The 23,361-nt window shown below is 39.4% G+C and overlaps 1 protein-coding gene across 1 annotated transcript in view; it reads left to right on the top strand.

Annotated features, from left to right (window-relative positions):
* Positions 1 to 23,245, top strand: part of LOC125488384 (talin-1-like) — a gene marked incomplete at both ends in the record, with an annotated part of 48,501 nt that extends 25,256 nt beyond the window's left edge. The window contains 12 exons of the mRNA XM_048621415.1: positions 782 to 963; positions 5,722 to 5,854; positions 6,592 to 6,693; positions 7,838 to 8,008; positions 10,095 to 10,244; positions 10,517 to 10,618; positions 10,696 to 10,815; positions 15,630 to 15,776; positions 17,157 to 17,323; positions 19,591 to 19,774; positions 20,769 to 20,894; positions 23,099 to 23,245. Of these exons, the coding sequence (XP_048477372.1) occupies positions 782 to 963; positions 5,722 to 5,854; positions 6,592 to 6,693; positions 7,838 to 8,008; positions 10,095 to 10,244; positions 10,517 to 10,618; positions 10,696 to 10,815; positions 15,630 to 15,776; positions 17,157 to 17,323; positions 19,591 to 19,774; positions 20,769 to 20,894; positions 23,099 to 23,245 (1,731 nt within the window). The remainder of the gene's footprint in view (positions 1 to 781; positions 964 to 5,721; positions 5,855 to 6,591; positions 6,694 to 7,837; positions 8,009 to 10,094; positions 10,245 to 10,516; positions 10,619 to 10,695; positions 10,816 to 15,629; positions 15,777 to 17,156; positions 17,324 to 19,590; positions 19,775 to 20,768; positions 20,895 to 23,098) is intronic.
* Positions 23,246 to 23,361: the final 116 nt, after the last annotated feature.

Genomic DNA, 23,361 nt, shown 5'->3' with positions numbered 1-23,361 from the left:
GTTTTTGGTGTGTTAAGGGATCACAAGATATGGAGAGTAGTAAGAAAGTGAAGTGGAGGTTGAAGATCAGGTATGATTCTTAATGGTGGAGTCAGCGCAAAGTCTTCTACTCCTGTTTCTTACATTCTAATGCGTACTGTTGGGACTCTGGTTTTAAACACTGATAACAGACTGCGCTGAACTGAACTAACCTGTATAAAAACAGAAGTTGCTGGAAAAGCTCAGCAGTATGGCACCATCTTGTGAAGAAAAAAAAATCAGAGTTAATGTTTCGTGTCCAGTGACCCTGAGGAAGCGTGGAGAAGCAAACTACCCTCAATTGTCTTATACACTTGGTCTATAGGCAAAGGCTAGCTAAAGTAGTTGCATAAGCTGGTCAAACGTTTTGCCTAAAATATTAAATAGTGCAGTCAAGCAGATAATTATATGAATCACTGAATAATTTCCAGTAACACACAGACACATACACACAAAAGATGCTGGAGGAAACTCACCAGTTCGGGCAGCGTCTGTGGAGAGAGACGCAAAGTTAACTGTTTGAGCCCAACATGACTCTTCAGATGCTGCCAGAAGTGAGAGTTTCTCCAGCATTTTCTGTCTGTTTCAGCTTTCCAGCATCTCTGTAGTATTTTGCTTTTCAATAACTTCCAGTACTTGCCCACATGAGGGCACCAAATAACTAACTGAACTATTGACTGCTATTTCAGCAAACTATCCATAAAATCTGAATCTTAAGAAACTAATTTCTTAAAGTATGCATGTATTTGTATTTTTGTGGCAGGGACTTAATGCCATGGAGCCCATTGTTGTGGCTGCGAAGACAATGCTGGATAGTTCAACAGGTCTCATTCAGACTGCTCGGTCCCTTGCTGTGAACCCAAAAGACCCACCAAAATGGTCTGTCTTGGCTGGACATTCTCGAACTGTCTCTGACTCTATCAAGAAACTCATTACTTCTATCAGGTACCTCCCTCTGTTTAACAGTTGTTTTCAGGATTTATGTTTAAAAGTAAAGCTTACTTGTATAACAGTATGTTTTCTTCTTTATTCAAAGTTGGCCCTAACAACTACAACTTTAAAAATTATCTGGTGCTGTATTAAGTATTTAGAATATTGATCTGAGATTTTGATTAAATCTAAGTTGCCTAAGCTTTGCTCTTGTGGATTATTGCAAGATGTGGTAATATATTCCCATTGCTGCTTGTTTGGTCATTATTTGGCTTGTTCCATCTACTGACACTCCATTCCTAATTAAGTATGTACTCCTTTAAAGGAGCTGTATGTGCTCTTGTTAAAAATGTTAGTTATTTTGCAGTCTTGGACTATAATAGACACTGTTTTGCTAGGCCTTTTAAGATAAATTAAAGGGATGGTGGACAGTCTATTTATATAAAGAGCACACACTTGCATTAGTTCTTGTGATTTTATTAACCCAACTCTCCCCAGTATTACTAAGACTGCCGTGAGTTGCAATAGTGGGTGTCCCACAGTGTCATTTAATGTAACTCCACAGTCACCAAACTTAAATGAAAAATAGGGCTTTCAATATTTAAAGATATCCCAGGTTTAAGTTTCTCATAAAAACCAAAAGAACTGCGGATGCTGTAAATCAGGAACAAAAACAAAGTTGCTGGAAAAGCTCAGCAAGTCTGGCAGCATCTGTGGAGGAGAAAACAGAGTTAACGTTTCGGGTCCGGTGACCCTTCCTCATGTCTGGCACATCACCTTATGTCAAAAACCTGCTAAAACACAACCAAATGCAGTGGTCTGTTCTATGCTTTGAACTTTGTCTTTGTTTTCTGACACAGTTATACTCTTCAGCCTTGATATTCACATTATCTTTGTGAATGCTCCTATGAAATTCTATTAAAAGATAGAAATGTTTTCACATTAAATTTGAATCCTGAATATGACAATAATGATGTGCTTAGATGAATTTTAATGAATAACAGACTTGTCTCATTTGCATCTATTTTAATTCAGCTGTCTTTAAATATATGCTCTTCCAATTTGACTTGCTATATTCAATTGGACCTTGTTCCAAGCAAAGATATCAAAATACAGCTGCTGCCCTCCATAAACTCCGTAAATATAAACTCCACTCCACATATACTAACTTGCACCAAACTCTGATCACTCATGTTCCCTGTGCTTGCTGACCTGCACTGGCTCCCAGTCCAGGACTGTCTGTTGTAAGATTTTCATCCTGTTACCAATTCATTCCTTGACCTTGCTGCTCTGTCTCTGCTAGCCTACAGTCTCTAAAATCTCTGCTTGTCTCACTTCTGGTCTGTTTTACATCCGGGAGTTTCTTAGCTCTACCAATCAGCTGTTAGAGCCCTAAGCTGTGGAGTTATTTCTATCTGTCCTCTTTTCCCCCCTCTCGTTTAAAATGCTTGTTAGAGTCTACCTCTCTAAATCCATGGTTATCTACTCTAATGTCTCCTTCTGTGGTTAAGTATTGCATTTTAACAGTGCCAGCTACATGAATGTGCCGTAGGTGGTTTGCAACATTAAGAATGCCATATAAATGCATGTAGTTATTTCACCATCCAATTGGTTTCATGGAAAACAAATTGGATTCCTTAAGCTCCCTCTTCTACTTTTTCTATGATTAAGCACTTTCAGTTTAGAAGCCCAAAGTTTGCAGTTTGGAATTTAAGACTGGGTTCAGCCACTGACATCTGCTCCATATTGAAAGGTATTCAATAGGCCTTTTGAGCGTCCACCATTCAATCTGATTGTGACTGAACTCTATCTCAATGTTAAATTGCTGCTTTCTCCCTATACTCCTTGATCCCTTTAAAGTCTAAAAATTTATCCACCTCTTTCTTGAACATATTCAGTGACTTGGCCTCCACAGCCTTTTACGGTAAAGAATTCCACAGGTTCGCTACCCAGTGTGAGGAAATATCGCCTTCTCTGAGTCCTAAATGATCCACCCCATATCTTGAGACTGAGTCCCCTGGTTCTAGACTCTCCAACCAGGAAAAACATTCACCCTTCACCTGGTCTGTTCAGCCCTGTTAGAATTTTATACATTTTCAAACAGATTCCCCTCTCATTCTTCTAAACTCTAGTAAATACACGCCCAGTTGAACCAATTCTTTCTCACAAGACAGTCCTGCCATCCCCAGTATCTATATGGCAAATAAATTTTTCTTGCGTAGGGAGACCAAAACTGCACGGTATACTCCAGCTTTGGTCTCACTAAGGCCCCATATAATAGTAAGACATCCCTACTTCTGAACTCTCATCCTCTTGTAATTACGGCCAACAAGGCACTTACTTTCCTAATTGCTTTCTGCACCTGCCTGTCTGCTTCCATTCACTGGTAGATAAAGACATCTAGAAACCTTTGTGCATGAGGTTGAGAAACCTATCAGCCATGATCAAATGGTGAAGCAGACTTGATGGGCTGAATGGGCTAATTTTGCTCCTATATCTTATCTTATCACAATTCCCAGTGTTTTTTCCATTTAAATAATACTCTTACCTTTGTTTTTCACACCAAAGTGCATAACTTCTCATTTAGCCATGTTATCAACGTTGCATCAGCAGAAAACTTGGAAATATTGCATTTTATTCCCTCGGGTCATTTTTACATATATAAAATTGTAAAGAGCTGGGCCCTATGTACTGATCTTATGATATTAATTCATTAGTCATTGCCTGCCACTTGGAGAAAGACCCATTTATTCCCACTTTGTTTTCTGTCTGGTAACCAATTCTCCAGCTGTGCCAGTACATTACTGTCATTCCCATATACTTTAAGCTTGCCCATGAATCTCTAATGAGGAACTGAAGCAAAAGCCTTCTGAAAAGGAAAATACACCACATCCATTGGTTCTCCCTTATCTATTCTACTAGCTGCATTGGGGAAAAAAAACTAGTGGATTTGTTAAGCATAATTTGCCTTACAATGAACCCACATTGCTTTGTCCAAATCTGTTAATGCTTTCCAAATAAGGTGTAGAACTGGATGAACACAGCAGGCCAAGCAGCATCAGAGGAGCAGGAAAGCTGACATTTCGGGTCTGGACCCTTCTCCAGCATCGGCAGTTCCTACTATCTCTGCTTTCAAATGTCTTTTTTTATGATAGACTAACATTTTCAAACCTACTAATGCAACTTAGATTAATGCATCCAACAATGGAGTGGGATGCTCCATCTGGTGGTCTTTCAGGTTCACAAAATGTAAATTTTGAGGTAAATTCAATTCAAATCTTTAAATTGCAATAAATTCTGTAGCTCCAAATTGCTGCCTGTACCCTTAATTGCAATTCAGACTCCCAAGTTGTCATGGACAGTAAATTTGTTGAATACTGAACTTTCTTGGAGGTTTTGCTATGATTTCCTTTATCACCACCAAAACAGAGGGAGGCTGAAAGGAGGGAAATGTTGATCTAAATTGTGGATTATAGGGGCACAGGTAGGAAAATGGTGTAAGAGGTACCATCAAATCATCCATGATCACGTTGAATGGCAGACGAGTCTTGATGGGCCAACTTCTCTTATTTCTTATGGTCACAGCAATATTTTTGCAAAATAGCACTTCGTGAGGTTATTTTTCATTTAATAATGGAGCTTTTTTAAGTTAGCCAACATGTGAATTAGGAGCAGGAATAGGATCGTGGTGGTTTAGATTATTCAACATTCCTCCCTACCCATGACAACATTTCCCCCACATCTTTATTAGGAGTCTCTCTACCTCTACTAAAAGATTCAAGACTGCTTCCACCCTCTTTCAAGGAAGAGTTCCAAAGTTTCATGCCACTTTTTTCATGCTTCCTTACCTTTCATTTCTTGATTTGCAGGTACTTCTGGGATGTTACTTGTGTCTTCTATAATGAAGACTAATGCAAGATACCTATTAACTCGTCTGCCATCTCCTTTATTTTCCTCTTTTTATATTTATTTTTACATGGAATGTGAACATCACTTGGCAAGACCAGCCTTTATTCCACCCTTAATTGATGTTAAACTGGCTCTTTTAGGCCATTTCAGAGAACAATTGAGTCACCATTTCTGTGTATCTGGAGTCACATACAGGCCAGAACAGTTAAGAAAAGCAGATTCCTTTCCCAAATGCTTAATTTTCACTCATTAAGCTTTTAGTCGTTCTTTGCGGTTTCTTGTATTCTGTCCAATCTTCTGACCTGCCACTCATCTTTGTGTAAATATATATATGCAATTTCATTAAGTTTGATACTATCTTTAACTTTTTTTTTGGTTAACCATGGATGATGGGTTTTACATATCAATTTTCTTGCTGACATGGATTTAATTCTGTATGTTGTCAAATATTCCTTTAAATATCTGCCACCACATCTCTCTTGATTTACTGGCGTTTATTTTGCATGTGTTAAATTTTGTGCACTATGGATTTCATAAGAGTCCTGCATGTTTTGGACCTTTGTGATGTGCGCTCAGGCTTGGATTAGGAATCGGCAGTGTAGTCCTCAAGATACTTGGGCTACTGTGAGCTTTAAAATGCGTGTTCAGAGTGAGGAGTATAAAAAGTGGGAAGCCTAATGCAATAAAGCCTAGTAATGTTAAAATTATTAGCAGTGTTTTCCTGTAATAAGTGCTGAAGATATTGAAATGATCCAGGGCAAGTAATGATTCTCAATTTTATTATTTCAAAGCTATGGGATACTTTTGTGTAATAATAAGCATCAACAGGATGTTAATTCTGCATGTTTTATTCCTGAACTTCAGAGATAAAGCTCCTGGACAAAGAGAGTGTGATGAAGCCATTGATGTTCTTAATCAATGCATCAAGGATGTTGACCAGGCATCTTTGGCAGCGATTAGTCAGCAGTTGGCACCACGGGAAGGCATCTCTCAAGAGGTGAGCAGCAAATACTTGCCTCATTTTGGTGATCTTCCGCAACCTAATTATGTTTCTGACTCTTATTGTTTTAATATACGGCTGTGTGAAAACAGCTGAAATCTTTGTTTACTGCAAAATGTGTAGCAAGATTGAAAGGCATGTTCCAGCAATGTGCAATCTCGTTGATACGCACACGTGTATATATAAACTGGCACTTGCCAGTTTGAGGGAAACTTGGATAAGTCACATTATTGTGTTAGCCAACCTCTTAACCACTTATTGTGGCAGTGTGTCCATGGGCTTAAGCTTGGCCTGACCAGGATTTAAAAGCGGGTAAGAAATAGAAGAGCAAATAAATGTAAAAATGAGCATGTGGTTTCTCGAACAGCAATTGGTATTCCCAAGTGCTGTCAGCCATGGCTTAGAGTCCTTTGTTGTGTCATTAGGTTGTGGGTCCAAGTTGTAGACCAGACAGGAATACTAAGTGTAGACTGGCACTTCAGTAGCGGAGGTGTCCTGCAGTGTCAGAGATGCAGTCTTTCAACTGACAAGTTAACCGAAGGTCCTGTCTGCCACCTCCGATGCTTATAGAAGATCCTGTGCCGCTAGTTTGTGGAAGAGCAGGGGAATTTTCACTGATGCTTTGGCCAATCATTATTCCTTAACAAACATCAGTAAATTGTAAAAAATGTGGTCATTGTCACCTTGCTTTGCAGCTTCTCACAGTTGTAACTTTTACTGCAATTTTTCATTAGGCATTACATGACCAAATGGCTGGAGCAGTTCAAGAAATCAGCAATCTCATTGATCCAGTGGCGACTGCAGCTCGGGCTGAGGCTTCACAATTAGGACACAAGGTAAAAGGACAATAAATTCCTGGCATTTTCTCCGCAACAAGCATCTTTTTGGTGTGCATTTTCTAAAACTATAAATAAAAATGTACAAAATTAAAGCTATAGCTATTATTAACAAAGCAGTGTGTTGTGAGCTCTGGGAGGACAATACATTGAGACATTTCAGTCCATTAGAATCCTAGAAATTGCACTTCAATCCATTACTAGAGTCATATTCTTTATTTTCAGAATATTATGACTCAATTTCCCAATTACTCAAGGTGAGTGCATCATCTCAGTCAGAGATTTTTGAACAGTACAAATTAGAGCCCAGATGTTTTGATTTGAAAACATTTCAGCAAGTGAGCATCTGTCTCATGTTCTTCCCTGTGATAAGCTCAAAGGAAAGAGAAGGACAAATCAATAAAATTTTAAAGGTTGAACACTGAAGTGTAAGGAGAACAAGTGAAATACTTCAGTAGCTGCTAACTTTTTTTTGTAATATTTCCTTTTAATGTTAGATTTTCGCTAACTAACATCTATGAGCCAGTTTTTGTTTTCATGAGTAAATCCAGCTCCTTAAACCTGGCAGTTTGTGTGTCTACAAATCTGTCACCAGGAAAAGGAAATTAAATTGAGCATTGCAACTGTTAGGAATTGACTCTGAGATGAGCCCCTCATCCCCGAGAATCCAGACTGAGAACACTGCAAAACAAAATATATTTTAACACTTTAGAAATGCCTTTTCTTCATTATGAATTGAAAACCAATGCATTGGCAAACATTATTCTCACAGTAACATTTCCATATGGTTCTGACTTCATTGGTTTCAAGTAATTTAAACAATTTTCTGTAGCAATATCACTATTGTCAAATAAGGCTTAAGCATGGTGCTTGCGGTACTTTTAACATATCTTCATGTTCTTTAAATGTAAACTGGGAATCTGAAATTATTTGATTATTCCTGTATTCCATGTTCAAAATTAATGCGTTGTTTGTATTGGAATCCACAAATTTTCAGCAATCAGTTTAAAATGTTCGCCCGTGTTCAGAGCTTCATTTTAGTGCTCTATTTTAAAAGTTGTGTGCTTCTGCCAAAAGATACATTTAGTAATGAATTAGTATCTCTTCATATTCATGGTTGGGTATGTTGTCACAAACTTTACAGGTATCTCAAATGGTGAGTTACTTTGAGCCACTCACCATGGCCTCAATTGGTGCAGCATCAAAGGCTGTCAATCACCAGCAGCAGATGAATTTGTTGGATCAGACCAAGACGCTGGCAGAATCTGCACTTCAGATGTTATACACAGCTAAAGAGGCCGGCGGCAATCCAAAGGTAAATAAATGTGCTTAGGAATTTAAGGCTTATGGCCATATTTGGGTTATGTTTGCAAATGCGTAATTGTTTTAAGCACATGCAGACCTTTTACAGTCTAAGCACAGAGGAGGGTATTGTTTAGCAGAGGTCAATAATTGTCCATGTTTTTCTGATCTATACTTCTACATATGCTGTTGCTTCATAGAAATTTTCAGCGCACGAGGAGGCCATTCAGCACATTGTGCCCACGTCAGTCGGCATGTAGCCATCCAACCTAATCTCCACTTTCTAGCTTTTTAGGTTACAGCACTTCATGTGTACATCCAAGTACTTTATAAATGCTGACACTTTCTTCCTCTGTCAGCCTTTTATGTAGTGAGTTCAAGATCCAACCACTCACTAGCTGAAGTAAACTTTAGCTCAAAACAGCCTGCTCCTTGCCCTACATCTATCGACCTCCAAACAGAAGAACTAAGACCTTCCAGTTTGCGCAGACTACATTATTAAGCGAGGGCATATGTGAAAATCTGTTGGGCAGCATCCTTCTAAATCTCTTCAGTGCAATGATTTCTTACCTACAGTATGGTGACCAGAACTGTGTACACTAATTACACCAGCTGTGGCCAAACTAAAGATTTACACAATTCTGGCATAACCTCCCAGATAGTCATACAGCACAGAAACAGGTCCTTCGGTCCAACTCGTCCATGCCGACCAACTTCACCAAACTAAACTAGTCCCATTTATTCTCTGTCTTTACTGATAAACACAAGTATTCCATATGTCTACAAAGATAGGTAGGAATTTAAGTTCTGATGAAGACGTAAGTAGGGTACAAACAGATTATCAATGATCAAATACTTGGCAAATAAAATGAATGTGGGGAAAATGTAAAATTGTTTATTTTCAGGAAGAATAAAACCAAATATAGTCCATTCAGAATCTAACACACTGCTTGTGTCATAATGTGACCACCATAGATCATTAAAAGCCTTTTGTGCACAGATACAAAAAGTAATTAAAGTCTAATGAATTGATGGTCTTTACCTCAAGCGGGTTGTATTGAACATTTGTCAGCTTCTGGAGAACTGCATTTGGTTTTGAGCATTGAACCTCATGAAAGCTATATTGGCTTTAGAAAGGCAAAAATATGCATTATCCAGAATTATGCCAATGAGGGTTCAATTATGAATGCAAGTTATCTTGCGTTTTGCAAATTACTGGGTGGTCTAACTGAACTTTTAAATTTAGAAGAAGTTTGATGGTGTGGTCAGAGAGAAACTATTTTGCTGCTTGAAGGCAACAGGACAGGTAGATAAGGTGGTTAGTAGCCATATGAGATAATTACCTTTGCTCTTGCATTCAATACCTTAAAGAACAAGGAAGTTATGATGGAGCTGTATATAATGTTAAGCTGCAGCTTAAGTATTGTGTGCAATTCTGGCTGTCACAATAGGGAGGATGTGATTGTACTTGAGAGTGCAGATGTGATATTGACTGAGCTGAAGTGATTCAGCTATGAAGAAAGACGGGATAGGCTGAGATCATTTTCTTTAGAGTAGGAAAGGCTTGGGGTGGGGGACCTGATTTGAGGAGTAAAAAAGTGAGGAGCATAGACAGAGTAGATAGGGAGAAACTTTTCCCCTTAGTGGTGGGATTTGTAACTAGGAAGCACAGTTTTCAGGTAGGGAGCAGGAGATTTGGAGGGGTTTTGAAAAAATTTCTTTTTCACCCAGAGGGATGTGGACATCTGGAACTCTCTGCCTAAAAAAGTGGTAGAGGCAGGAACCCTCAAGACACTTAAGAACTATTTAGATGCGAACTTGAAACACACAAGGCTCCCAACCAAGTGCTGAGAAATGGGATTAGCGCGGATAGATGTTTGATGACTGACATGGACATAATGACCCAAAAGGCCTTTTGCCAAGCCGTAGAAACTGTTATGACTTTTCTCTAATGGGAGGTCCAGAACTCAGCCATTAAGGAGCAAAATTAGAAAGTACATTTTAAAACCACCATGTTATGACAACCACAAGCGATTTATTTGTGTATTTTGTGTTCTGATGTAGCATTGAACTTTTGTCACTTTTATTTCATCTTCTAGCAAGCAGCTCAAACACAGGATGCTTTGGATGAGTCTGTGCAGATGATGAAGGAAGCTGTGGAGGACCTGTCAGGAACACTGAATGATGCAGCTAGTGCTGCGGGTGTTGTGAGTGGAATGGTGGATGCCATCAACCAGGCCATAAACAAGGTGAGATCATTATCATGTTATAAAGCTTAACAGAACATCTGTTTATAAATTCCCATGCAATGTTATTTGATTCTTCAATTGCCATGAAAACTGTGAAAACCTTTAAATTGTTAATCTCAGCTATTAATTGTACTTTTGGAAAACCATATTCATAACTGTGCAGTTTTCAATGTGATATAAATAGTGTTGAGTATTTTGGGCTATCCATCCATAGCTACTTTCTGTTTGCATCAGTATCAACTGGAACTTATATATTTTTGCTTTAAACCTAGATTGATGAAAGTGCTCCAGGTGAGCCAGATGGTTCATTTGTTGACTACCAGACCACCATGGTGAAGACTGCTAAAGCCATTGCTGTAACTGTTCAGGAAATGGTAGGTGTCAGTCATTGACTTCAATGTGCTTTGTTTGAACTTGTGTTGCTGTTTCTCATTTTGGATTCTGTTCACAGGTTACTAAATCAACCACCAATCCAGATGAACTGGGGACTTTGGCCAATCAGCTTACCAATGACTATGGGCATCTGGCACAAGAAGCCAAACCTGCAGCTATAACTGCTGAAAATGAAGAGGTAATTCATAATGCAGTACTGCCTGTCAAAAAAATGGTGTATCCTATTTCTGTTGTACAACTGCATAATTCGTGACATACAAGGCTACAGGAATGATAGAAAGGAAAATACTTAAACCCGTCCAGCAAGCTTGTTCAATACTGTCAACAGTGCAATTTGTGCACAGTGAGATCCTATTCCATTTTCTCTTTCCCTTCTTTCCTCTCTCACACGCACACTAATTGTTTTTATTCATTCATGAAAGTGTTGCTGGCTGGACCAACATTTATTGCCCATCTCTAGTTCCTTCGAGAAGGTGGTGGTGAGCTAACTTCTTGAACTGTTACGATCGATTTGCTGTGGGTAGGAAGGAATGAATCTATCTTGGCCTTAAATTTACAAGGACTCTGTCCCACAGCTCTCTGTTACAAGGAGTTCCAAAGACACTGAGCCCTCTGAGAGAGGAAATTCCTCCTCATTCAGTCTTAAACTGGCACCCCTTTATTCTGAGATGATGCCCTCTGGTCCTGGACTCTCCCATCAGTGGAAACATCCTTTCAGCATTTACCCTGTCAATCCCCTTAAGAATCCTATGTTTGAATGAGATCAGCTCTCAATCTTCTTAACTCCAGTGAGTAGAGTCTCAACCTGTTTAGCCTTTGTTCATTAGGCAATCCCTCCATACCAGCAAACCTTCTCTGAATTGTCTCTAATGAAATAATATGTTTCCTTAACCAAGAGGATCAAAACTACTCTCAGTAGTCCAGCTGTGGTTTCACCAGCACCTTGTAGTTTGCCAGGTCTTGGATATTATCTAGATCTCATTGCATTTGAACATGACTGCTTCAGTATCTGAGGAATCAAGAACAGTGCTGAACATTGTACAATCATCAGCAAGCATCCCCACTTCTGACCTTATGATGGAGGGAAGGTCATTGATGAAGCAGCTGAAGACGGTTGGACCAAAGGCATTACCCTGAGGAACTCCTGCAGAGATGTCCTGGAGCTGAGATGACTTATCTCCAGCAATCGGCTTTTTTCTGTAGTACCAGGTATGACTCTATTCAGCAGAGAGTTTTACCCCAATTTCCATTGACTTCAGTTTTGCTGGAGCTCCTTAACACCACACTGTCAAATATGACCTTGATGTCAAGGGCTGTCACTCTCACCTCACCTCTGGAATTCAGCTCTTCTGTCCATGTTTGAACCAAGGCTGTAATGAAGTCAGGAGCTGACTGGTCCTGACGCATCCCAAACTGGGCGTTGTTGATCAGGTGCCGCTTGATAGCAATGTTGATGATATCTTCCATCACTTACTGATGATCAAGAGTAGACTGATGGGAATTAAATTGGCCATGGTTAGATTTGCCCTACTTTTTGTTAATAATTTTCCTTATGGTTGGGTAGATGCCAGTGTTGTAGTTGTACTGAATGTTGTCAGGGCCCATAACCTTTGCAGTGTCCATTGCCTCCAACTGTTTCTTGATATCACTGAGTGAATTGTATTGGCTGAAAACTGGTATCTGTGATGCTGGGAACCCTTGGAGGAGCCAAGATGGATCATCCACTCGGCATTTCTGACTGAAAATTGTTGTGAATGCTTCAGCCTTCACTGATGTGGTGGATGTGGGCACAATTACACCATTTAAAAGACATTTGGATAGGTACGTGGAGAAGAAAGGTTTGGAGGGATTTAGGCCAGGAGCAGGCAGGTGGGACTAGTTTAGGTTGGGATTATGTTCGGCTTGGACTGAAGGGTCCGTTTCCGTGCTGTCTGACTGTATGACACTACGTAGTTTTGTTAGCCAGGCTGTACTCCCTTTGAATGTTTCAAGCAGATTCTTGATCACTGAACAAACCAACTGCTTTATTAACTGGGCTAAAATCAATCTCTTTTGTCTTCTAGTTCCCATAACTTCCAAATAATAATTTTAGATTCAAAATGCTTGAATTTCATCAAATACACTTCTTACCCTCTTCCAAGAGGCGGCTGTACTGCTTCATTGTTGTTTGACACCTGACTGCAGTGAAGTAGTTAACGTGGCACCTTCTATAGCAATTATTTTTTAGCTGTTTGCCAGTAACGTAACACATACATCTTTCTGATTTAAGATGCAAATGTTCTGTGTTGTTAACATTCTTTGTATCTTTTTATTTGTGTACAGTTTGGTCTTTGAATACTGTGCATGATATTGCTTGAAGAGTAATTTTTATATAGCCCCATCCACCAGGTACAGGGGATCCCTGATTTATGAATGTCTGACTTACCAATGTGATCCCATACAGGGGTGAAATTTTAACAATCTGATATACAAACATCTGTACTTGGAAATGGCAGTCTAATGTTGTCTTGCATTGTGTTCCAACTTGTGTACAAATCAATTTGTGAATGGACTCGAGCGCAACCCAGGAACTGCCTGTTTTATTGTGAATGCCAGGAGACCTATACAAAATTGATAGAAAATAGAAAATGATTGCATTTGGGATATGACTTGAAATTTATTTATTATGGAAAAATACATGGTGCTGTTGTCACATTGTCTCCTTCCAGATAATGTAACTTAACTGGTAAGACCAGAAACCTGAGCCATGCTGTCAACTTTGAGAACGTTTGGCCATTGTGATTAGTGTTGGGCTGGATTGAAAGTTATCAAAGCAATGGATGCATGTTCAAAAGCAGGGGAATGGGGGTTTCTGATATGTGCATGGGGGAACCTGGAAGTAAGGGCAGCAAGTCTTGACTGAATTTTTAACCCAGCTGCTGTGCTGCCATGGAGTTCCGACGTTCCTCACCTCACTTTGAGTGAGGAGGTGTGATGGCGACACATTTAAAGCAATGTACCAAACACACAACTTGACAGATTCTGGAATTGGGAGCAGGACACAATCAGTTGATTAAAATAAGGTGCACAAGTTCAAAGGTAGTGTCAGGTTACAGTGATGCCTCCCTGATATGGTGCCAGGAGCCATGAAGTCCATGGGAAATAGCGTTTCCTACAGGCAAGAGGACCAGGTCTGCCAGTGAAATCAAGGATGAGAGTCTGGCGGCATCCCCAGGACGTCAGCAGAGTGTGGTGCCGTGATTGTGGATTCACAGTGCTGAAAGAAATTTAATGGATTAAGCAGGGCAGGAAAGGTGAGTACAACACATTCGACTGCATCCTAATGTGTGTATCACAATAACCAGCTTGTCAAGTCTACTTCATGCTAAATCGCTTTGCAATTGCATCCACCCTACTCTGTCTACTGATCCTCACCGCCCCGTCTGTCTATCCACCGACACTCCCGTTTACGCAATGTCATTTTGCTGTATCTTAACCATCCTCGACAAATGCTTTTCATCCATTGGCTCAAAGCATGTCATTACTCTCGCTCATCTATCTATTTTTCCGTCATTGCAGGTGAAGAAAGCACTGAAGTGCAAGAAGCAGAATACCAAAACTGGCTCTCCAGCCATTTTGCACCCAACAACTGCAAAGCAGAAGTCGCTGGACATCAGTGGAGCCTCTGTGCTTGACAGCTAGAGTTGGGAAGATGGGGACTTCCCAGCTACCTGGTGATGGATTTAAATATTAGGCGTCAACAGGACATACAGCACTCGTGCATGTTGACTAGATGTCAGCAGCGAGTGTAATATGATCTTTTGAAAAATGATCACCTTAACGCATCCACACCTTGGTGATGCTAATTCATGTCTTTAATATGCCACAGGGTCTTCAGAGGAGCTGCAGGAGATCAATGACTCCTCAGAGGAGGTCACTCCTCCTGGGGATGCACTATCACAACAGGGCTTGTGCATGCAACACACTAGATCAGATACTAACACCTCAGCAGGACCGGTAAGGAAAACTGTTGGGTTGTGTCTGACCCACATCACAAGTGAGCAGAGCCCATGACGGATATGGAGAGTCCATGTCGGAGGTCATTGGATACTCCAGCGTCTGGAAGGGTTGACAGCTGCACTGCACGCTTGTGGAGACATTGGAGGAGTCCATCTTGAGCATGATGTCACAAGCATTTCTGGTGAAATGTTCATCCAGGGAATCCATTTTACATGGAGTAGCAAATGCAGTGATAAAACAAGTGCATGCAGGCCCTTGCCAATGTCTCATGTGCAATGAGAACCTTTGCACCTGACCCTCTTCTGCAAATGCTTTTCCTGCTGGTGCTGCTGTTGGTAATGGTCATCTAGTTCTGATCTCTGGTTCGCAGTAAAAGAGCAAATCTAATATAACAACCGCAAAGTGGAGAACAGACGTACAAGCCTTCAAGTGCTGAAAGCAAACTCTGCACAACTGCTTTGAGCAAAATCTTTTACATTATTGGGTAAGAAAGAAGCTTTGAAGTTTCGGTGCATGCTGGATTTTTTTCCTGTTATGTCTTCAAGCCTTTAATTATGGCTAGATTTCTACCTTGCTTTCATTGATGAGTTTAAGGAAGCAAACCCATAAGTTCTAAAAGCCATGTTAATATACCTGTACTTGAACAGTTAACATTTAAATTTCCAATGCAGTTAAATGCGAAAATCAGTTTAGCTTCAATTTCTAGATGTGCATCAATTTTCTCACTTTTAACCCCTACACACACTCAAACATGTGGACACAGAATGTGTGAAATTCACCCAATACCACCTGCTCTGGTTTTAGATTTGGAGGTCAAGCTATTTCAATCCTGTAAGTTTTCAACATTTCCAACACAGCCAAAATGTTATCAGTTCTGGGTCCTACTAATATTTGATAATTTATTTTTGCACATTTTGTGTGATTTAATGAGAAAAATCCACCGCTTTAATTGTGCAGTACACCTTTACAATCTTTTCTTGAACCCATTTCTAGATTGGCAACCATATCAAGAATCGTGTGCAAGAACTGGGTCACAATTGTGCCTCTTTGGTTCTCAAAGCTGGTTCTCTCCAGTGCAGTCCCAGCGATGCCTTTACTAAGAAAGAACTCATTGAATGTGCTCGCAAAGTCTCTGAGAAGGTAATGATTTTTCAGAAAGAACATCTAGATATGGAACTTCATATGCGTTCAAGCACCTGTAATTTAGCAAGATATTTTTGACCGATACAGTTGTTAAATATTTCTGATTAACTTGCATGTTAGAGCAGATAAAAGTACATCTAGTGGATTAAAATGTTCAGAGTTCCTTTTCTTAATTCTAAACCCAACCTGTGCTGTCTTCAAAGGTTGACCAGGTTGACAATAGGCAAGATGACATTCAGTTGGATTTGATTCCAAGGCTACTTTATTGCATAGGAAGCAAAACACAGTATGGTGAAATGCTTTGAAGAATAGTAATATTTTTTACAATTGACAAATAATGTGCACATGCCAGCCTACTTTAACCTTGCTGATGCTGAACTATGTTTTGGTGCCCAGGATTTTAAAATTATTTTTCAAAAGATTCAAAATCAAGAAATTTGTTCCACACCAAATTACATTCGTGTGAATTAGTCCATACGTTGGTTATGACTTGGCCGTTGTTTGGTGTTGCTAGTTCAAAAGAAAAGACGCCATCAGTCATTTTAAATACCTTCTATCTGCATGTGATTACAACAATCAAAAATGGGTTGTTCTTCAAAGTTAACAGAATACAACCCTAGATCAGGAGGTATATTTTACAATTGTTTCGGATCCAATTTTCTTGACGACCCTTACTTGAGGGATGTAGGTGCTTTGGAGGCAGTTCAGAGGAGGATCACTAAATTGGTTTTAGAGATGAGGAGCTTGCCCAAAAGAGATTGAGCAGTTTGGGCCTGTATTCTGAGGTTTAGAAGAATAAAAGAAGATCTAACCGAGGTATGTAAGATGCTGAAGGGGATTGACAAAGTAAAACAGAGGATGCTTCCTCATAAGGGGCAATCTAGAACAAGAGGTCAGAATTTTAGAATAAGAGGTAGCAGATTTAAAACACTGGAGGGGAAATTACTCTTGCAAGGGGTCGTGAATCTGTGGAATTAACTACACCAGTGTGTGGTGGATGGCAGGACATTGAATAAATTTAAGGAGGAGATAGACAGACAGATGTTTAATTAGTAATGGTTTGAAGAGTTATGGAGAGCAGATAGGGAAGTGGATTTGAGGCTGAGATGAGATCAGCCATGATCATATCAAATGGCAGAGCAGGCTCGAGGGACTGAATTGCCTATCCTGCACCACGTTTTCACATTCAAATCTTTACTGAGGGCAATCAACAAAACATCCTAAACTGCATCCATGACCAGGACATGGGAATTGATATGGAAACTCTCAACAATGGTCAACTGAACTGTTAAAAAGATCGTGATTAAATCTTTTGCTAACGCGGGAAGAAAGTGATGCTGTTGTATCTGAATTGAAACTGTCATTTCTACCTTCCAGATTTCCCATGTGTTGGCATCCTTGCAGGCTGGCAATCGTGGAACTCAGGCTTGCATCACTGCTGCCAGTACTGTGTCTGGTATCATAGCTGATTTGGACACAACAATCATGTTTGCTACAGCAGGTACACTAAACCGAGAAAATGAAGAGACCTTTGCTGACCACAGGTAAGCACATGGATAATAGTTAAGCACCTCATCTTATGTATTCATTGTACTGTATTCTAAGGGTTAGAACACAATAATTTGTATTTTGGTAAATTACAATTTCTGGCTATTTTATTATTGCTCAATGAGAGCTATTCACTGAACTTTAGTCTGCTCCTCAATCACCTGAAAACCCCTTTCACATTGTCCAAAGATCTAAACATCCTTCCAGATAAAGTAGTAGTTTACTTGGATTTTCTATTTAATATGATCTTTTCACTACTCATGATGCAATCTCCTTTGAATTGGGAAGACCGTATGTGGACTAGGTGACAATTTTGTGGAATATGTTTACTCAAGTCTCAAATCTGACCCCAGGTTTGCTGCTATGTTGTTCTCAATTCCAATATTTTGCCTGTCTGTCTTCAGCTACCTGCCTTGTTCCTGTGAAGCTCAATGACATTTTAATTGGACACATTGAACTCAATATTGAGTCCCGAAGGCTGCAATAATTTCTGATCCCTCTAATTTTTCACATAGTAGTGCCCCCCACAACTCCCTTTTCTCTGTCTCTGTATTTGCTTTAATCCATGTTACATCTGTAATATTTTCCACTTCTGAACAGCAACATTAACTGTTACTCTTATCACAGGTGGTGGCTACCCTGAATATTTATAGGATTATTGGCTCTTATTTAGTGAACATTCATTCATTGTATACAATCTTCCCAACTCAAGCCTCAACCACAATGGACTGGGGAGTCTGAGTAGTTGGGGGAGGGAGGCGGTGGTTGGGTTGGTAAGTAAAGAAATGCAAGTTCCAGTTATAGGCCCAGTAATCGAGGGGTTGAACATGTGTCCTTTCCTCCTGGATCATAGAATAACAGACAAATCAGGAAGGGGAACTTAGCATTCCCATCGGAGGTGTTTTGGTATATATCACCAGTACATGTTAAATTATTATACAAGCTCCATTTCATCAACCCTGGTTAGAATTTGGGATGGTGAGCAAAAGTGTCTTTTCTGGTGTAATTCTGTCATGTTCTACAATGATGTTTGAAATGTTGTATGTAACACCTAACCACTGGATCTAAGGAATTATTGTCTCATTGAATCAGCCTGTTTAGAAAATTCAGCTCAGTCTCAATGATTGGAAAATTACCTTATGCTCTACTATTAGAACAATACTGAGATCTGGTATAAGCTGATGCTGTTCTTACTATATTTTCTGTCATTTGTAAAGTAATATTTGTGTCACTTTTGGCTCAGTGCTTAGCAGTCTTGCATCTCGAGACAGAAGGTTGAAAGTTCAAGCTCCCATCCAACATTTGACTAGGCTGAGGGGTGATCACAAAAAGAGGTATAAAATCATGAGCATGGATGGGGTGAATAGCTAAGTCTTTTCCAGGGTAGGGGAGTCTAAACTAGAGGGCATAGGTTTAAGGTGAGGGGAGAAAGATTTTTAAAAGGACTTGTGGGTTAACTTTTTCACACAGAGGGTGGTGTGTGTATGGAACGAGCTGCCAGAGAATGTGGTGGAGGTGGTACAATTACAACATTCAAAAAGCATCTGGAATATATGAGTAGGAAGGGTTTAGATGGATATGGGCCAAATGCTGGCAAATGGGACTCGTAAGATTGGGGTGACTGGTCGGTCCAGACAAGTTGGACCAAAGGGTCTGTTTCTGTGCTGTTTAACTCTGACTCTTTGGCTAAGCCATAATTATGAGACACTCCAGTAGATGTGTAAAAGGCGGTGGAACTGCTTGATTTAAAAAGTAGGCAAGTTTACTGTGCCAGCCTGTTTGCTCTGTCAAAAACACAAAAAACTGATGATTCATTGTTACTCTTTGTTGGATCTCATAGCAGATGTGGCAGCCAATTTGTTTACAAGACAACAGTGACTAAACGTCAAAAGTTATTATTGGCTGTAAAGTGTAATAGGCATCCTGAATTCAATTAAAGGTGCAACATAAATTCAGGTGCCCCCACCCCTTCCTCCTTGTAACATTTGTAAAAGTTGTTTACTCAATTATCAAAAGTAACATCTGAATTTTGTTCTTCAACTAATTGTTTGCATATAAAACTAAACAATGGCCTGATCCTCTAATCTGAAGTCTAATGCATATCCAGCAGGTCTTTTGATGTGTTTTGGAGAATACCTTTGTTCATATAATTACATGGTTATGGATTTCATCTCAAACTACAACATCTACAAATTTGTTGCTAAATATTTAAGAGGTTTGAATGGTTCTCATCTTTGTCTTGAATCATTTGTAATTATTTTAGGGAGAACATTCTAAAAACTGCTAAAGCTCTGGTGGAAGACACAAAGTTGCTTGTATCTGGAGCTGCTGCAAGTCAAGAGAAGTTAGCGCATGCCGCACAGTCCTCAGTTGTCACAATTACCCGACTGGCAGAGGTGGTGAAATTAGGAGCCGCAAGCTTGGGCTCAGATGATCCTGAAACACAGGTTAAAAAGCTTTCAGTATATTTTAAAATGTTTATAGCTTGATCTGTTGAACTTAAGCTACAACAAGCAACTTACATCTTTCTAAAGAAGTAGATTTTTAAACAATTCATGGGATATGCATCACTAGCAAGGTCAGCGTTTGTTGCCCAACCCTAATTACCGTTGTGGTGAGGCTTCTTCCATAATGATGGACTGTAGAATGTTCCAGGATTTTGACGATTTAGTGCCATTTCTACCAACTGAACTGAAATCAGCCCAATCAATTATTAACAAAGGCAATGTTTTAACTATTTACCCAACCCCAGCTCCATTTTTTGGCACATCTAACTGATGCAGTTAAAAATAGACAACGTATTTGTATGCTGGAAGAACACAGCAGGCCAGGCAGTATCCAGAGGAGCAGTCAACCAGCAGGACCTGAAGAAGGGTAATACCCGAAGCGTTGACTGCTCCTTTCCTCCAGATGCTGCCTGGCCTGCTGTGTTCTTCCAGCTTCCTGTTTGTCTACCTTGGGTTCCAGCATCTGTAGCTTTTTTTTGACTCTGATATTTGTGTGCTTACTTGGTGTTATGATCAGCATGCTTAAATCTAGTCTTCTGTTTTTAATCAGTAATTTTACAGGGCTTTGACTGTATTTGCTCCACAATGATTCTGATTACATTGGCTTGTTGAAGTGTTTTTTCATAAATATGAAATGTATAATCTGTTAACATTGATTTAAAACAGGTCATCACAAAAGCCACATCAGTTGTCTACTTTCCATTCAATCTGTTTGTTGAGGGTCTGCGTATACTTCTCCAATTAAATATGAAATAAGGCACCATATTGCAGCATTTCTTAAATGGAAGCATTGTATACTGTTTCCTATTGCAGTTCACTGAATCTCACCAATTTTCTTGGAACTAGTCATTTTTTTAAAAAAGTTAGTTTTGTTGTCTGCTGTGCCAAAAAGTTGTTTTATTTGTAATGAAACAACTATTTTTGTTTCTGTCAGGTTGTACTGATTAATGCAGTGAAAGATGTAGCAAAAGCCCTGGGAGATCTTATCAGTGCGACAAAAGGAGCTTCAGGAAAAGCTTCAGATGATCCATCCATGTATAATCTCAAGAATGCTGCCAAGGTACTCTCAGAATAAACAGCAACCTTCAACCCAGCATGTTTCCTCTGAAGATAGTAACAGTTGTCAGCATTTGATACTGTATTTACACAGTGATTCTTCAAGTGTGAGCCCACATATTGACAGTTTGAGTTTGATCAACTAGCGAGTTCTGTACTATCCTACCTCCTGAGAATTGTATATATTGACGATTCTTCCTCCTTTCTAGCCAATTACCCCGGTTAGAGTTCCTCCACTGACTGACCCACTGAGTAGCACCAGTTATTATAAACAAACTTGGCAGATGTGCAGCGTATTTAACCCTGAAAAATATGCCACAGCTGATTGAATGATTGTGGATATAAGTGATATGGTTGTGGCAGGTTCCTGTCGATGTTGTTAAATCGGTAAGTTTTGAGAAGGCATGTATAGGCACAGAGAGAGAAAGCAATGTGAATGAGTTTATGAACAGTATAATAGGGCAATGATAGCTGAAACCTGTACCAGAAATGGCAATATAGAAGCTGAAGACAGGACACAATGACCAACTGGTAGAGGAATGGAGGACATAGGGTCACAAGGATAGAAAGAGTTACTTTTTGAAAAAGCAGAGTGGGAGGTTTTACATGCAGTGGCCCAAATATTCGAGTGACCACACGTAACAGGATGCACATTGAAACCCTGTGGAAGTCTAAGCATGCTGACCTACAGCAGAATTGTCCAGAAAGTATTAACTTCTGATGGACAAATCCTCTACTTCCCATTATGTTCAGTGAATGTTTCCAAATCCAGCTCAGTCAGAGATTTTGGACATTTCCAATGTAATTACCTATTGCTGAAGAAAGATATCTTGTCAAAGCTTTTCATCTTACACTTATCAGGACAAGAAATACCAAGTAAAGAGAAAACATTTTGTACTATGAGGGGAAGTGCTGCTTCGTTGGCAAATGGACTCTGGTGTGCCATATACATTGTTTTCAAATACACACACAGAGTATTATACAAGGTGATATAACATATATAAAAAAAATACACAAGGTCCTATTCTTTGCAGAGAAAATGAACACTCTGCCTTTGCCTTTTCCACAAAATAGGTGACAGCCATTTTCTAGTTCAGTTTTCAGGGCAATGCCTTGAGCAATCTGTGCCAAACTGCGCAGTTTAAAATTTAAATGAAGCTTGGTAGTGAATTCAGTCATATCAAATGGTGCATTATCCGTGGCAATGCCTTTACTAATCTGAGTCCACTTGCCAACTGCATTTTTGGCATTTTATCTCATGCAATACAAATGTTATTTTCCCTTTCAATGTTTTTTAATATTTTCTCATCAACCCATTCAGATGTTGTTGCACAATATTGTAGCAGGTGGAACAAAAACAGAAGTTGCTGGGAACAGCTCAGCAGGTCTGGCAGCTTCTGTGAAGAAAATTCAGTTAACGTATCAGGTCCGGTGACCCTTCCTCAGAACCCTGTAGCAGGTGGGGCCTGAACCCGCTGCCACTATAAGATCCCTATTATTTCTTGAAAATGACCCAGATGAATACCAAATAAAAAGCTTCTACTTAAAATCTTGTTTTATGCTTAATTGGGAAGGAAAACTTTGAAAGATCTACAGATAGCATTAAACTGTGCCTCTGTGTAGTTGATTGAATAATCCAAAATCTCAGCATCTAATAGCAAAATAGCTGCTAATTGCTTAATCTCCACTGGTAGTGATGTGCTTGTATGCTCCATTATGAGAAATTGCAAAACCAGATAAATGTTATTTAGTAATCTTCAAAAACCATAATCTGTTACAGTACCTATTTACACATCCTCTGTACCTGAACTTTGTTTAGTATGGGCTGACAATAGAGTCTACAATGGCCCAATGGTAAATGTTTGCATTGTGGACAGGTTTCAAAACAATATGCAAAGGGAGATGAACATTAATTGTTACATTTGAGATGATCTTTATGACATTCATGCTTTTCTTTTGCCAACAATATTTTATAAAGAGTAAATTATCTTTCGGTTATCAATTCCTAAATTGCTTACCTGGAAGCCAAAGCTCCAGCAAAAATCTTTCCACGAGTAACAGTTTAAGATTTTAGAATGAAAATATATCAAAGATAGCCTTTATGTAAGCATGGCATTTTCATTGCGGGTTGTCCAACAAAATGACCACGCTTGATGATTTTTTTTTTTGTAGTTCTTGGACTGATATCCAGTACTTTTATCCTGTTAGGTTATGGTGACTAATGTGACTTCACTGCTGAAGACTGTAAAGGCAGTAGAAGATGAAGCTACTAGAGGAACACGAGCTCTGGAAGCCACTATTGAGCACATCCGTCAAGAACTGGCAGTATGTATTTCATGTTTACATTTAATAAAGGCAAACTGAGTTTGATGGTCAATGTCAGAATTCACATGTTTGTATTTCCTCTTCCTCTTATCTTATTAAATCAACTTGTTGGTTTTGATTTCAGTGGGTATTTCCGTATATTGTCA

Source organism: Rhincodon typus, unplaced genomic scaffold, assembly GCF_021869965.1.
Source record: "Rhincodon typus isolate 14 unplaced genomic scaffold, sRhiTyp1.1 hic_rhity00000639, whole genome shotgun sequence".
NCBI classification, from domain to species: Eukaryota; Metazoa; Chordata; class Chondrichthyes; order Orectolobiformes; family Rhincodontidae; genus Rhincodon; species Rhincodon typus.
This window is presented reverse-complemented; position numbering and strand designations above follow the sequence as displayed.